Source organism: Danio rerio, chromosome 4 (assembly GCF_052040795.2).
Source record: "Danio rerio strain M-AB ecotype USA chromosome 4, GRCz13ab, whole genome shotgun sequence".
NCBI classification, from domain to species: Eukaryota; Metazoa; Chordata; class Actinopteri; order Cypriniformes; family Danionidae; genus Danio; species Danio rerio.
In genome coordinates, this window is record NC_141024.2 from 6,916,926 (window position 1) to 6,934,467 (window position 17,542).

The following is a 17,542-nucleotide window of genomic DNA, read 5'->3' on the forward strand; positions in this document are numbered from 1 at the left end:
TGTCCATTAATAAGCTAAGGAATCAGAATCTTTGGGCGTGTTCCTTTTATTTATTTATTTATTTATTCATTTATTTATTGTATGTGATCATTCCTATGTTAATGCAAACAACATATTTACTTACAAATCTTCTATAATAAGGTCCTTATTAAGATGTAATGGTTTGCAGGTGTCTCTGACAGTGTTGGGAGACTTTATAATGCTTTAAACCCTAATTTAGTTAAATAATAATTTAAATAATCTGAATCCTTGTGCATCCTTATGGAGAGTTTTGCCTTTTTGTTTTATTTACTTTGTGATCATTCTGCCAATGTTAATGCAAACAGCATATTGAATTTTAAAATATAAAAAATATATATAAATTTAAAGTATATATACCTTCAAATATCTTCCATAATAATGTCCTTATGGAGAGGTGATGTTTTGCAAGTGTCTCTGAGAATGTTGGGAGACAATATAATGCTCTATACATTAATTTAGTTCCTTAATAATTTAATCTGGTAAGACTTTACAATAAGTTTGTATTAGCTAATGTTAGGTAATGCATTTACTAACATGAACAAAGAATAAATAATGCATTGATTACAGTATTTGTTCATGTTAGTTAAGCATGAAATTGGATGTTAACAATCCATTAGTAAATGTGGAACTATGATTAAATGTTTTACAAGTATTGTTCATTATTAGTTCATGTTAGTACATACATTAATTAACACAACCTTAAAGTAAAGTATGACCTTTAATCTGAATCCTTGTGCATCATTATGGAGATTCTAGCCTTTTTGACTTTATGGAGATTTTTTTGTGATCATTTTGCAAATATAAATGTAAACAACATGCATTTTGGCATACAAAAGTGAAATTTTTATTCAAATGTTATTGTTTCACGATTAACTTCCATTAATTGTTTTATAAATTGTTTAAAATGTCAGTATCTCAATACCGCCATTGAATTCCACTTGTATTTAAGCAAAAATGAGTATATTTTTAGTTAACAGGCTTTTATTTTGTTGCCAAAGCTTCAAAATTGCCATTTTTAAAAAATGAAAGAACAATTTTCAGTACTTTGAGACAGTATATTATTTAGCTTAGCCTGTAGACCTAAAAAAATGTACAAACTGTAAATTTAAAAGCTTATTATCCATAAAATTTATGATTTTACCAACATGACTGATGCTGGTAAAGGAAAATGTGTCAATTAGCAATATACAGTACATTTAAACATTAAAACATGATACTATTATTATGGTTTTATAGCAACATTTAGTCCCCTGTTCTAAAAAAAACTGCACAATTGTTAAAATAAAACAAATAAATCACAATGCAGTTTTCTAAATTCTCTGTGTTTAATAATGCACAGACATGCTAGTTAACAAACTAGTACAATTACCATTATTTTCAGAGTCCTGTAAGCCTGAAAGCCAGAAATCCAGGTGGTTATTAGGCATTTGTGCAGGAATTCTCTTGACTGTGCCGTGTGTGCATGCGCGAGAGTGTGTATTGTGCAGAAAGTGTGTGAAGTTAACAGCACCTGGCCTCTCTTTAAAAAGCCTCCGGAGGCCTGTTAGCTGGTCCACTCATTTCAACGTGTCTGTCTGCGTCTCTGGAAGTGAAACACTGTCAGTCTCTCCACTGTCTGTATGGCACTTATCTCTGTCTCTTCACTCTTTCTGCTTACACTGCCCTTTTCTTACACTCTTACTGCGGATTATCTACACGCAGATAACACCAAGCGATATGCAGCTGTACATGAGTGATGCTACTAACAATTATTTTCCAGTAACAATGGCATTGATAAAAATAAGAATGTGACGTTAACTTGACAAAAACACATGCATTTGTTATAATAATAATAATAATAATAATAATAATAATAATAATAATAATAATAATAATATTATTATTATTATTATTATTATTATTATTATTATTTATTTTTTTTATCAATAGTAGTAGTAGTAGTAATTTATTTATTAAGGAATGTAGAATTGCTTATTTATTTGTTTATTTACTTTATAAGTAATTTAAACAATAATTATTAATAAATATAGTAAATAATACTACTACTACTAATAATAATAATACAAATTAGTAAATAAATAATGATAATTATATTGTTATTATGATTTTTTATTAAAAGTAGTGGTAATTTATTTATTAATAAAGGTATTTCTTATTTATTTGTTTATTTAATTAATAAATCATTTAAACTAACAATACTTACTATTAAATATAGTAACATATTAACAATGATCATACTATCATTATTATTATTATATTATTATTGTTATTATTATTATTATTATTAATAATAAAAACTAAATAAATACTTATTATAATTGTTAGTAATATTATTTTTATATTAATAGTAGTAGTTGTAATTTATTTATCAATAGAAGTGTTATTGTTTATTTATTTTATAAGTAATTTAAATTAACATTAATTGTTATTAAATATAGTAATACATTAATTTAAAAAAAAAATAATAATAATTTTCCTAGTGATGGGTTGCGGCTGGAAGGGCATCCGCTGTGTCAAACATATGCTGGATAAGTTGGTGGTTCATTCTGCTGTGGTGACGCCTGATTGTACTGTACTTGGGACAATGACAACTTGCAATGGTTTTTATTTTATATTAAATATATATACACATTCAAAATATAATGAAGTTTGTAATGTTTATAAATTTTCATAATAATTGTGCTTTTATTTTAACATTTCTAATTATATTTGTTTACACCAATTACTATATGATTACAAGAATGAATCCTTGAACATACATGAATAAATGAAAAAAAAATATTTTAATACATATTTTTAATATAAAACAATTCTGTATTTAAATTCTTTTTTATTATTATTTATTATTATTAATAAATGTTTTATTATTTATTAATACATTTTATTATGTTTAAAATAAATTGTAATAATAATTATAATATTAATAGTTATAATGATATTAGAATAATATTATTAATAATAATAATAATTTAATAATAATAATAATAATAACAATAATAATACTATATTTCAATTTGTTTAAACTATTGTATGATTACAAAAGCAAATCCATGAATATGTATAAATATATGGAAAACAGGTATTTAAAATTTTAATTCTGTATTTGAACATTTTAAAATGTTTAAAATAAATATAATAATAATAATAATAATAATAATAATAATAATAATAATAATAATAATAATAATAATCATAATAATAATAATAATAATAATAATAATAATAATAATAATAATAATAATAATAATAATAATAATAATAATGTCATAAACCAACATGAACAATCAAAACGTGCTCTGGCACAAGTTGACAGAAACACTTTTAAAGACACAAACAGATCTCCATTTCACACACATATACACACACACAGCCAGTGAAGAGTGCAGGTTAAAACAGGAGTCAGTAATGAGAAAGCGGGAGGGGTTTGACCTCAATCAGACGCGTGTGAGAGAGAAGTGATGATGAATGGAGGAGATGGGGGTGAGCCTGTAATCACCAGCTGGAGAGGGTGGATGATGGGGAGGGGAGGGGGTGCGTTTGTACGCTGGGGCCACAAAGAGCCGCGGGACACACTTCAGTCTGCTGAACTGAGCCTGGTGCAAACACACAGGCCCACGGGCTGCTTTCAGCTGCTGCCAACCAGGACTGAGACGCTCAGTTACACATACACACATACACAATAAAAAGAGCTGGTGTTAGAGATAGAAACTTCACGATGATAAAAAAAAAAAGTTTAATAAAAATATTATCAAATAAATGTTCAAATGATTAAAATCTGTTAAAATTATAATTTTTTTGCCTATTTGGAAATTAGAATTTTAGTGTAAAAATGTATATAGCAACCAAAAAATAAACATGTAAACGTTATAAAAGTTAAATATAAATTAAAACACTCGTATTAAAATGCATAATAAAAATAAAAAATGCATTAAAATGCAAAAAGAAAATAATATTCCTTATTAATTTCATTAAAATTATTACTTTAGAAATTCTTTATTTATGGTCTAAAATAATTAAGTATAAAATTTGCTATAAAATTTATATTTAAGAAAACAACTAAAAATTTAACTAAAAACTTACAAATAATTACAAATACTTAAAAATAATTTAAAGTACTCTACAAATAGACGTCAACAACAATTTTTAAATCAACAATTTTGGAATTGTTTTGTCTACTTTTAAGTATTTTATGAGTGTAAACATTGATGTTGCATCAAAAAAAAAAAAAAAAAGGAAAATGTTAACAAATTACATATAATTTCAAATATTAGATGGCAAATTGCAAAATATAATGTCAATTTTAATTATAAATATGTTAAAAAACACATCAAACCTAAACATTTGTTATTACTTTGCCTTTATTTAAGTTGTGTAAACATTTGCAAGACACCTAAATAATACAAAAAGGCACAACAAATAAATATAAATATAATAACTGCCCGAATATAAACTGAAAACCCAAAACAAAACACACAAAAACAATAATAATAAATAAAATCACGAATGGATGTAATCAAAGAATAAAACATTAAATAAATAATACATAAATAAAACCAGTCATCTTTAACAATATTTAGTTTAACTAATAAGTAATTCAGATATTTATAAACATTCACGACAACCAAAACAAAAAAAAAACTGCTTAAAACTGTTATGAAAATCCTTGAAAATAAAGCCAACGATGCCCGAGGAATCTGCAATCCTGTTTCCACACACACTCTCATAGAGTGACACACTTGTGAGTGAATAAGTGAACACACACATACACACACTCCACAGCGCCTGCAGACTCTCCGTGAGCTCAGCCTGACCTCTCATGCTGCTCTTTTGGAGAGCTGTCAAACCCATCATTCACTGTACCGCCATACACACACACACACACACACACACATACATACTGTACATACAGCCCTCGCAAAGTCACAAACAATCAAGCACACAGTCCCTCCGCACATATAAATGAAAAGAAAAACACATGCATTGGCTTTTAAAGCGAATAAGCAGTGCAAGTGTGGGGAAATCAAATAAGGAGGCCCTCTAGTGGCCACAAACAACCGGCAAACCTCCGTGTTTCACACTCACAAACCACAACACTTGCATTGAACCACCACCACCACCAACATAAAACAAAATCAAATAACTCACTCCAAATAAAGTCAATCTAAATAACCCAAAAAGTACACAAAATGAAGTTTCACACCCAAAACAAACAAAGTAAACAATAAATAAGCAGCCCAAAATGCCCTCAAAGCAATACAACTGTCCAGAGTCCTGTCTATAAAATGCACACAGCTGAAGGGTGTCAGTCAAAAAAAGCTGCCTGCTGAGCCTTGTGTGAATGCCAGCGATAGAGAGAGAGAGAGAGAGTGAGAGAGAGAGAGAAAGGGAGAGAGAGAGACGGAGCGCGGCGGATGACAAACGGACGGGGGGGAGAGAGACGCAACTTACCTGCTGTTGTTGCAGATGCAGCAGCTCGACTGCGCTTACTTCACTGCTCGTCTCCCCACTTGATCTTCCATCTCTACTGCCAGCATCTAATTGGCTGCTTAGGCTGCTCATTCCATTTTGACTCATTGAACTGTTGCTTATTGTCTCATTGGCCGACTCCTGCATCATGACTTAATACCTAGAAGTGATTAAGAGGCACCGGTTAAGGCTCTTGTTACAATCCCCTTTAGTTGCCTCCTAAAAAAAAATAGGGGGGGGGGTTTAAAAAAAAAAAGAAAAAGGAAAACTGGGGGCGAGAGTGGAGGAAAAAAAAAAGCTTTCCATTATCAAGCCCTACTCCCTTTGCAAATTAAAGCATTTACCAGGGGGGAGGGGGGGAATTATGCATTCGCTGTGTAAATGAGGCAATACAAAGAGATGCTTGATGGCTTTTATTTATTTATTCTATTTGTTTGTTTGTTTCTTTGTTTGTTTTGGCTTGGGTTTTTTGTGCATGTCGATTCTTATGGATGTTACAAAGTGCGTTATAAACATATATTGGTTATTTATTTCATATTATGCATGCTTTTTAAATTGTGTTTTTTGGGCATGTTCATTTTTACATGGATAAATGTCACAAGGTGTGTTATAAACAGATATGTTGTTTATTTATTTGTTTATTTATTTTGCTTCATGCATGATTTAAGTTGCATGTTGATTGTGATATGAATAAATGTTACAAGGAGTGTTATAAACAGAAATACTGTATGCTATTATGCTTCATGCATGCTTTAAATTGTGTTTTTGTGCATGTTGATTGATTGTTACATAAATAAATGTTCCAAGGAGTGTTAAAACACAAATACTATTTATTTATTTTGCTTCATGCATGCTTTTTTTTTTTTGCAGTTTTACGTGGATAAATGTTACAAAATGGGTTTAAAATGATTAAAAAATGTTTATTTATTTAGATTTATGCATGATTTTTAGTTTGTGTTTATGCATGTTGATTTTTACATATATAATTGTTACTAGGTGTGTTATAAACATACATATTGTTCATTTACTTATTATGCTTCATGCATGCTTTACCTTGTTTTTTGTGCATGTTGATTGTTACATGAATAAATGTTACAAGGTGTATTATAAACATATGCATGTTGTTTATTTATTTTTTATGCCTCATGAATGCTTTAAGTGGTGTTATGTGCATGTTGATTGATTGCTACATGGATAAATGTTACAAGGAGTGTTATAAACACATAAAATACTAGTTATTTATTTTTGCTTCATGCATGCTTTAAATGTTGTGTATGCATGTTGTTTGTCGCATGAATAAATATTGAAAGGAGTGTTATAAACTTATGAGTATTGTTTATTTGTTTTGCTTAATGCATGCTTTTCAAGTTGTTTTTGTGTGCGCTGACTATTACATGGAAAAATGTTACAAAGTGTGTTATAAAATTATGCATATTGTTTATTTTGCTTCATGCATGCTTTTATGTTGTGTTTATGCATGTTGATTGTCACATGGATAAATGTTACAAAGTGTGCTATAAACGCATATTGTTTATTTATTTATTATGCTTGATGCATGCTTTTGAAGTTGCTCTTATGTGTGTGTGTTGATTGTTACATGGATAAAGGAGTGTTATAAACTTATAAATATTGTTTATTTATTGATTTTGCTTCATGCATGCTTTGTAAGTTGTGTTTTTGTATGTTGAAAAATGTTACAAAGAGTGTTATAAACACATACATTTATTTATTTTGCTTCATGCATGCTTTTTTAAATAGTTTTTTGTGCATGTTGATTGTCACAAAAATAAATGTTACAGGGTGTGTTATAAACATGCATATTGTTTGTTTATTTATTTAGCTTCATGCATGCTTTTGCAAGTTGTGTTTTTGTTTGCGTTAACTGTTACATGGATAAATGTTACAAAGTGTTATAAACATACATGTTGTTTATTTATTTGTTTGTTTATTTTGCTTCATGCATGCTTCGTGTTTTTGTGCATGTTGATTGTTACATGGATAAGTGTTGCAAGGTGTGCTAAAAACATATAGTTTATTTATTCGTTTTGCTTCATGCATGCTTTTTAAGTTGTGTTTATTGTTAGATGAATAAATGTTATACACATATTGTTTATTTATTTATGCATGCTTTTTAAATTGTGTATTTTTGTGCATATGTACTGCTATAAAGATAAATGATAAAAGTTGTGTTCAAAATATATATACATATATAAATTTATAAATAAATGAAATGTAACACCTTTTATTTCTGGCTCAAATGTCTTAAAATATCCCCGTTGCGTCTCGACTGAGCAGAGTTGCCTAATGATGCACGGCTAATCATGCAAAATTAAAAATTTGGTACAGGAGGTGAGGGGAGAAGAGGGGGGAATTACAAATCACATGCTTCTGTACGGTGATGAACGATATAATGGTCTTTTCTTTTAGCTGGAGCTAAATAAAATTTGCCTGCTAGTCAAACGAGGAGAGAAGAAAAAGAGGCTCGTGCCACACATAGACCAGTCCTCTCCCTCCCTTTATTTTAATCGCATACTCAAATATTCATTATTTCCGTATATTTAGCGCCGTCCGCCGAGCACAATTAAAATTCAAACACCGAATTCAAACAGAACCACGTCAGTTTTTACTCTGGCAAATAAATGAAAAGCAGATTCAATTAATCTGTCTATGGCATCTGCTAGAAATGAGAACAGGGGGGGGAATGCTGGCTGCAAATACAAATAATAATAATACTAATAATAAAAATCATGAATATCGCTAATGATTGCGCTAAAACAGCATGAATTATGCATATTACCTCTTCTCTGGTAATAAATGTTTTATCATTTCCCCCTGCATAAGTGTCGTGTATGTTCACAGGAGCCCTGCCAAGATCTTTGCGATCCTTCCAATAAATAAAAGAATCATCCGACCCAATAAATGCAATTCAAGGTGTGTTCTGCATAGCTAATACACCCACAAGAGCCTTAATACACACACAGACACGCACGTCATTCATCCGACCCCCCCTCCTCCTCTCCTCCCATTACACATTTTTGTTCCTCTCCAAAAAATGACGACAGGCCGTCTCATATTTCAGAGCGTTCAAACATAAACAATATTAATTACGCTAATGGCAGCGCACGCACAATAAAATATCCCTAATCTCGTGTAATGTTTAGAGGGGGATTGGTTTTTCCACCAACACTTTCATTTATTTCCCTGACAGCTCCGCCATCCTTCTTTCCACAGATTAAACACATCAATTTTGTCACCTGCTACGTACGGACAATTAGCAGCGATCTTTGAACGAGAGCATACAGTAACTCGACAGCCGAGCCACAGAGAGAGAGAGAAAAAAAAGGAAAAGACGGCGTTAATCAAACGCACGACACAACAAAGACAGTCTTCTAATCCACGGCTGCTTTTTAGATCAGCGAATGACATTTTAAAGGCTTTGCCAGTGTCTTATAAGAAACACAAGTCTTTTGCTTTTTTCTCACCACCTAGCAAGAAAGCACTGGTCAACTTGAGAACAAATAAAAGTCCAGGAGAAAGAGGGAAAGGCAGGAGCTGACGAATCTCTCCAGAAGAAACACAAAGCTGCCGTTGAGATTAGGCGACTAATAAGTATTCAAATTAGGCATAAATTTTACATGCCCCATGTTTAAAATATTCAGAGAAGGGCTGCTTGATTGCCTTTACGCGAATTTTATGAACAGAGTAATGGAGTGTTTTTTAATGCCACAATGAAGGAGAGTTAAAAAAAAAAAAAAAAAGTGCAGGATGAGTTTAAAACCCGATTTTTTTTAGACTAACCTGGGAAAAAACTACAACATGATAATTAAAATTACACTCAGTTCGCACTAAAAAAAAAAAAAATCAAATACGATTTCGATGAAAATGATTCGCAGAATTAAACACACACTCGTTATACAACTACAGAACATCTAAAAACCACACACACACACACACACACAAAAATCCTACTTTTTCCCCCTTCAAATTTGGTTTTGGGTTTAATGACACGGAATACTGATCCTGTCATTATGGAAACACACATTATTAACACTGTATCCCTAAATCCACATGATCCACAACTGGCGTGTAAGGTGTCTAACCCAACGTAATGCTCATGCAGATATATGCAAAGTGTATTCAGAGAGATCAGGTGCTGCTTTAACCTTAATGACAGCGGTGAGATAAATTAATTAGCCATCTGAAGGCAGCATCGAAATCTGCCAATTACAATGTCAATTAGAAACACATCCGCGCTCGCGATCGTTTCCACGCGATGGAGCGGACAAGAGGAGTGTGAGAAGGGGGGGGACGTTACATGTCTGAATGACACTGAGTGAAGGAGAGAGTTGAGTACGGTACTGTACCTCCTGGACAGAGAGCCAAAGCATGAGAGAGCACGCAAAATCGGTCTATTGTAGTTTTAGAGGTGGTCTATTTCTTTTAGACCACCACTAAAAAGCGAAAAGATTTGCAGCTTTGGTCCATTTGATTCTAGGTTTTACTTTCAGTGAGGTTGTGCTTCATATCAACCAGTCATCATCCAAAGAAAATAAAGTCCATCAGTGTGTATTCAAATGAAGCAAATCGCTGGAATAAAAGATCTGCTTCTTTTCTCTCTCTCTGTGTGTGTGTATGTGTGTGTGAGTGTGTTTTTAAACGCTGTAACAGTACCACGCTTGCGATTCCTTTCTGGCTGTGTAAATGTTTGCTCTCGAATCGTAGGGCTGTGCAAATCTGTCCTTTCCATCAGGTGAAAAATCCCAGACAGGATCCTGACAACGCATTCAAGGGGGCTACGCCTGTGATTTCAGATGGGTGGGTTTGCAAGAAAAGGTGTGGGGAGGAGAACAAAAAAAAAAAGCCACAAATATAACCCAGATGTTTCTCATACACACTTTTCATGATGGAGGAGTAAAGTTACACGGGCTCTCATTTGAGCTGATTTTACCACCACAAATGTTGCTTCATTATCAGACAGGGCATGCTTCTTATCGAAGAAGTTCTCCAACATCTGAGGCGTTCAGAAACTGCAGGATATACAAGTTGCTGAAAAGAGGCACCGGAGGCTGTGACATTAACACATTCTCACACACACACACACACACACACACACAGAAATCATCCACTTTCGCCGAGACGCACTTCATTTTTTCCCCTCCCGTGAAAAAGGCAGCGGCCCTCTCTCCCCTGATAGGACGCGGAGAACAGACCTGAAAAGGAGCTTGATGATTATTTCAGGGAGCCATCGGAAAAGGCAGACTCTGTGATCCAAGAAGCCTAGTCATTATCAGTGCATTGCTCAGGTGCCCGGAATCCTAACATTGCAAGTGGGAAAGGACTAGGAAACGAAGAAAAAAAAATAAAAAAAATTACATTTCACAGTCTGCTAGTTTCCAGCCGCTCTGATTCAGTTAAGATATGGATACCATTTAAAATAATCACAAATTCTGTGCTCCACTGAAATTAATTCATCATTGCCATAAGTTACAATGCATACAAAATAAACCCGCTCAGCTATTCCTCAATATTTAACAGCGCGGGATAATGCTCAATAAATCAAAACGCCAGATGATGCAAAGTTTGAATTCCATCCCATCTCATGTAACACACGTGAAATTGAGAATATGATAATTAAAAATGCCGCCGAACGCCAGTGTTAAAAGTTAACCAGCGCCTTCTCTTGCTCCTAGGGGTCACCGTACACATTAACGACTCCAAACCTGAATGTGCTGTAATATTACAGACCCCCTCGTCTCCGATAGAGGGATTTCAAAGCGATTCACAATGGATGAGATTATGGAGTATAAAGAGCACAAGGGAAATCATATTTATACCACCAGTTCAAAAATGAAAAGGGAGGATGAATACAGCGCTTTTCAGGATTAATGGGATGCAAAGTAACCAGAATCAAGTGTTGTTATCAGCGCTAGAATGAGAACACATTCAAGAGAAGGGAAATTCAATCGTTTCGCTCACAATAAAAAAAGACCGTCTGTGATTCAAGCTCATTCAGAACTTCATTCTGGAATATTTACACTAAAAGGAAAGGAGTGTTAAAGAAAGAAAGAGAGAGAAAATGCACAGGGAAAACTGCTGTAAATCCAGAAACAATACTAATCATAAATAAATGCACACAATTCATCGTTGTGACCTGCAAATTTTATGCTGTTCCATCACTTCCGGACAAAAAAAAAAAAAAAAAAAAAAGTCAGACTGTTTCAAGTCTTTTTATTTGATACAAGCACCGCCCTCTCGAACCCTCAAAAAAAGTAGGTGACTAGACAGTGACGCTGGTATCTCATCAAGCAGTCCCTGCGCCTGCATTTTGGGTAATTTCTTTAATTAACTCAGCCCACCTAATCACCAGTAATTGACCTATAAAAGTAGGAGGCCTCATTGTCTGCTCCAATCATCATTGTCAGGAGGAGACTCGTTCTCCCTTGCTCTCCTTCTCACTATTTATCCGTTTCTCTCACTATTTACCTGTCTCAAATGCATATTTCATTTCATATTGAGCTGTAATTATCCTTTGTGACACCGCCTGGCTTTTTGTGTGTGTGTGTGTGTGTGTGAGAGGCGAGATTAAAAGCCTTGGGGTGGAGGGGGCAAATGCACTCGCCCCTGTTCAGGACACGCGTCCGCTTTAACGACCGGGACGGCCATGGTGCCGCCACACAGACACGATCCCGCGGAGAGACATAGCTCATGGTGACGTTTCCACTTATTTGTGGCTGATTAGGGTCATTATGTCCCCCTGCTCTGATTTATGTTGTCATTCTTTCGGCCCCGTCCTGCATCGATAGATCTTAATGAATTGGTAAATAAGGGTGAAGATTACACTTGACAACACCCCAACATTTCTCATTCATACCCCGACAAGATTTATGTAACCAATTAGGGCGAGATTGGTCCAGCGAAAAATAATCTTTCCCCAGGAAAATTACCCAGAGTGTAAAAAACCCCGACGAAATAGATAATGGCCAGTCTTTAAGGGAGACTTAGTCACAGAGCAAGCAGAGCTCGGGCTGAAGGGTTCTCAGAAGTGCATTTAAAGAGGGGAAGCGGCTCTTGTAGGACTTTTCAAATTGATTTCTTTTTTCTTTCCTAAAAAAATTCAACCGCACGACTGCAGGAACGAGCGCACGCACAACTAATCAGCCACCATCTGCATGTCCAAACCAGAGGCCATGAAATCAATGGATTAAAAATTAACCTCTCGCCAACAAAGCAGCACTTTGATGTGCAAATGAGTACTCAAGGAGGTAGATTGCAAACTAGCACAATGCATGCATGAAGAAAAAATAATAAAATTAAATATACAAATCAATCCTTTCTCCATGACTTCACTCTGTGATGACGCCTCGACTGAAGAAATCTATTTGCATTTTTTAATAGTCTGCTATTTCAATTATTTAATTTACATCTGTGCGGTGCGAGTAACCGGTCGACTCATTTCGCATTAAAATATCAGATAAAAACACAGGCTGATCATCAATGAGCGCAGACAGGGCCGAGGAGGACCCGGAGGGACGTGGGAGAACAGAGCGAGAGTGATGCTGGCGTCGTCTCATCCCGCTTCCCCCTTCAAGCACATGCAAATAAGGCTGTGATGCTTAACTGCATCATTTATGGGGATAATAGCGGCATCATCATTACGGGACTCAAATTAAATTACATCACAATTAGCATAACAAAGTGATTGGTTAAACTTTCAAAACAAATACCCGCCTCGGCTAATGAGCGGTGTTAATTGGAACGGGCTCTTTCTAAATAAAACATGTAGGTAAACATGTGCTTTAGTTAAACGACTTTTTAGGATTTGTTTTGTTTATTTATTTGAGGATAGGAATAGGGGGAAAAAAAAGCTCACCAGGGGGAATTTGCAGTATATAAAAAAAAAACACAACCCCCTCAAAATATGCAGCATTTAATTTTATCGCACTAAACAAGCTATTACACTCGGGCTCAGGAGGACAATGTAAATTATCTGTCTGATTCTCCATATGTGCTAATCATGTATCTCATTATGCACCGGGGTATTAAATTATAAAGACCACCACGTCCACATTCCAGCACAAAGCCATATAAAAACGTAATAATATGCTCACAATAGCCCAATAGCGTGCGCCGTTCACCCTTATGAATATTTAAGTAAACAAATTATCTGCCTGCCTTTGATAGGGATAATTAGTACTCCGGGGCTAATCATTGTACTGACCCCACCTCCAAAAATGAGACAGGCTAGTTGAAGTTTCAGGTGACTATGAAATCTTAAGCCATTCTCATGAAAGTACTAAATGAATAAATGATGAAAGCTCATCTAATTAGCATTTTATATTTATTAGCATACAATCACAATAAAAAAACAAAACAATAATATTTAACACACAATAAAAGCACTCAAAGTATTTAATTTCCCATCAAACTCCACAAACAGCTCAACTGAAATCACCTACTAGGTAAAGTCGCACCACACTGTTCTTCGGCAGGAGAAACACACACTCTCACACACACTTAACGACACACGCGCACACACACACACACACACACGCCGCACAAAACCACATTCATTATCGTCATTGCCATTATCACCAGCAATTAACCCACAGATGAAAGCAGCCCACAAACCAAGCCGGAGCACGCGGCAAGCCTTAAGGAATGACAGCGAGAGCGAACAGACCCTGATGCATGGATGAAAGTAGGGAAAGCGTGGATGGATGGAAGAAAAGGTGGCTTTATTACCTGCAGGTGAGCGGTGTGGGACGGCTGGATGGAGAGGGTGTTTCGCGGAGAGTCGGGCGTCACGGGAAAGAGCGTGCGATTATCAGTGTCATCACTCCAACTGTGTTTATACAGACTCGCATCATAAACAAGCGCCTCTTTGGCCCCGTCCCTCACGCGTCGCTCATGCATACTTAAATCGGCTGTGCACCCATTAAAAAAAAAACGACCCCTATCTCCTGACAATTATTCCTTCATCTCCACTTGTCACCGAGCAATTACGACAGCGTGCAGACAGGGCCCAATAGGAGACGCGGGGCTTTGGGAAGCCAAGCGACCGGCCGGGAACGAGGGGAGGTGATGAAAAAAGTGCCTAAAATGGAAATGTGTCGCCCTGACCTGGAGCTTTTCTGCCTTTTGTGACGCGCTGGAAATACTGGCATCATTAGCATGAAAACTCTCTGCAAAACTATCCTAAAACTGCACCTAATTTTCTTTCTTCTGAGCTTGCTCGTCTGAAAAAAAAATGCTCTTCAAAAATGTGTCCCTCTCCTTTCCTTTCTTTTAAAAAAAGGAAGTCTTTCGTCTTGCTCACTGAGTTGCTGAGTGAAAGCAGCGAGTGTGTGTGTGTGCGTGTGTGTGTGTGACCAGCGTCTGAGCGCTCGCTCACAGCCTGCGCGCGGAGTCGGAGACTCGGATCGCGCTCCACCAGCCGCCTCTCGCAGCTCTCATTTGAGCGCGCGGCTTGCGACACACACACACACACACACACACACACACACACTTTCTCTCTCTCCTCTTTTCTCCTACATTCGGACTCTAACAGAAAGAGGATTTACCAGCAACGGAGGAGCGAAATGCGAAGGTATGTGTGCCTGCCTTTTTATTCACTCTCACTTGAATGAGATTAGCAAGCATGCGATCTTTTCAGGACAACACAAAACAAACTAGTTTCAGTAGGGTCAAAGTAACCTACCTTTTGAGGAGCACAATCCCACTCCCTGAAGGTAAACGCATTTGAAGATATTCTTAGAAGCCTTGAAGCATTAACTTGCATCAAAAATGAGGAATAGGATGCCACTGGAAGGCAACAGCATCAGAGCAAGAAAAAAAAATAGGAGGGGGGGATTGAGAGAGGTGGGGGGTATGAAGAATGAAAGAAAGAAAGAAAAAAACTAGCTGACGTTCGCTGTCAAAGCCATCATCAGAGAACTATTTACAGCGGTATTTACACGAGCGACGCAGAGCGCCTCTTGCCCGATCACGTCCGAGAAACCCGCAGCATTTTTACGCCTGTAATTAAAACAAATCAAGCAGACCTCTGATTGTTTTGGCACCCGAGGACTAATCGTACACAAAAATCAGCGGTTTGATTGTCAGGGTGGGGAGGTGGAGGGGGTGGCACTTCTTTTTCCCTGCGTTTCCCTTTTTTCCCTCTCTAGATGGATGGAGGGCTACTTTAACAAGTTGAGCGATAGTATGGTGGAAATAATAAATAAATATGCCTGCTGCTTCCCTTATTAGGTCAGGCTAACCCCAAAAAAGTCCTGACGAGGGAAGTTTCGGAGTGTGGGAGGACAAAAAAAAATATATCTTGCTTGCAAACCACTTTAGACAGCTTTGCAAATTTACCAGATGTTAATCGTGCATATTTACAGACTCCAATAAACTATTTTCAAAATGCATCACAGTGCAAACGGCTGAACTAATAGTGTTTGTCAACTCTTTTCCTCATTCTCTATCCTGCATGCCACAGATGTTTCTCCTAGCTGCTCCCGCAGACAGGAATCCGCTCAGAGAGACGAGATCCACGCTCTCCCCCAGGAGACGAGTACAAAGGCCAGTCTGCGCGCGGCAGATGCAAAAAAAAAAAAACCAAGTCCATCTGCTGTAGGCTTCCCATTGCCACATGGAGATTGAACAGTGAGGGTCACTGACAAGCGATTGCATAGGAACACCAGTGAGGAGCCAGCTGTGGGAGCAGACTTTAAATATAAAAGACTGACGTAAACACTTCTTGAATAGGACTTCACTCATACTCATATTCAATCGTAGAGCTCCTTACAAACACCCATCGGGGTAAGCAAGAACTTTCATGTTGTTCACCCAAGCCAAGCTTGACCGATTTATTTAGCTGCACAGCAAGCCCACTTGAACAGTGAGCGTGATATAACAGGCACATTATCTAGCAGCTCCGCTGGAACATATTTTAACTGTATGATATCATTAGAAAACGCTGAGCTCCAGCCAACACCGTTTCTAGGCCAGACTAGGGCAAACGCTCACTGAGGAAGTGTAAAAGGTTGCACTGGCAGGGCATGGAAGGCCTCCAGGTCTCAGCGTCTAATGCGTCATGTTTAGATTTTGGCCCAAGCGCTACAGGCGGCGTCGCGCCCTAACCTTCACTTCACAAGACAAACAGGCCACTTTAGCTTTTAACGCTTGTTAGCCGCTCTCAGTTCTGGTTTTATTTCGTCTGTCTCTCACTTAACTCGCTCTCTCTCTTTTTTTTCCTCCTCATTTCACAGGGCTTTGGACTGCAAGGTCAATGAGGACAAACAATTCCAGCAGCGGCTCTCCAGCGCATGCAGAAGAAAGTGTGGGGCGAGGGGGGGGGATGGACTCGTGCGCTGGCAGAGCTGGTGTCTCCGAGCGCTGGCATAATTTCCATGGCAACCCCTCTAACTATTAATTTTCAATTAAAGCAGACACAAAACGCCCTGCCCCGAGCTTGAGGAAGGTGTCAAGAGCGCAGAGCGGGAAACTGGGCCTTTCTGGAGCCACTCAGAGCCACTGGGCTCTTTCATAGTAACAAAAATCACACTGTATTTATTTCACCAAATCACACCAGTGATACACTCACATCCTAACTGAACACACGCATGCTAAATATTAGCCATGTTAGAATTTTGGGGGGGATTATAACCACGTTTATGTCCCTTGGTGGTTTAGCAGAGGTGTTACCTCCCCCTTGTGTCGGCTTAAAATCTGACAGGATACTCAGCTGTCAATAAAAACCTGTTTTGAGGAATTTTGAGTCAATATTTTGTAAAATGAGATATAAAAACTCCTGTACTCTACAGAAAGTAGGATACAAAGGTCTGAAATCACTATTTATTTATTTATTTATTTATTTATTTATTTATTTATTTATTTATTTATTTATTTATTTGTGTATTTATTTATCTATTTGTGTATGTTTAATCTATTCATTTATTTATCTAATTATGTATTTTTATCTATTTATTTATTATTATTTAATTTTGTTATTTCTTTATCTATCTATATATGTTTTTTATATATTTATTTATTATTTTTAATTAATTAATTAATT

The 17,542-nt window shown here is 36.1% G+C and overlaps 1 protein-coding gene and 1 long non-coding RNA gene across 8 annotated transcripts in view; one reads left to right on the forward strand and one right to left on the reverse strand.

Annotated features, from left to right (window-relative positions):
- The window catches only part of foxp2 (forkhead box P2), a 149,877-nt gene that overhangs the window by 71,413 nt on the left and 60,922 nt on the right, over nucleotides 1-17,542 (reverse strand). For 2 of the 7 annotated variants that reach the window (XM_087246752.1, NM_001030082.4), the window contains 1 exon segment: nucleotides 5,470-5,647. In XM_087246752.1, the coding sequence (XP_087102878.1) occupies nucleotides 5,470-5,637 (168 nt within the window). In that variant the 5' untranslated portion in view covers nucleotides 5,638-5,647. 7 annotated transcript variants of the gene reach the window in all.
- si:ch211-262n1.5 lies at nucleotides 14,366-17,239 on the forward strand. The gene is made up of 3 exons (XR_015482517.2): nucleotides 14,366-15,073; nucleotides 15,965-16,287; nucleotides 16,737-17,239. It is a non-coding gene; the product is annotated as a si:ch211-262n1.5 (long non-coding RNA).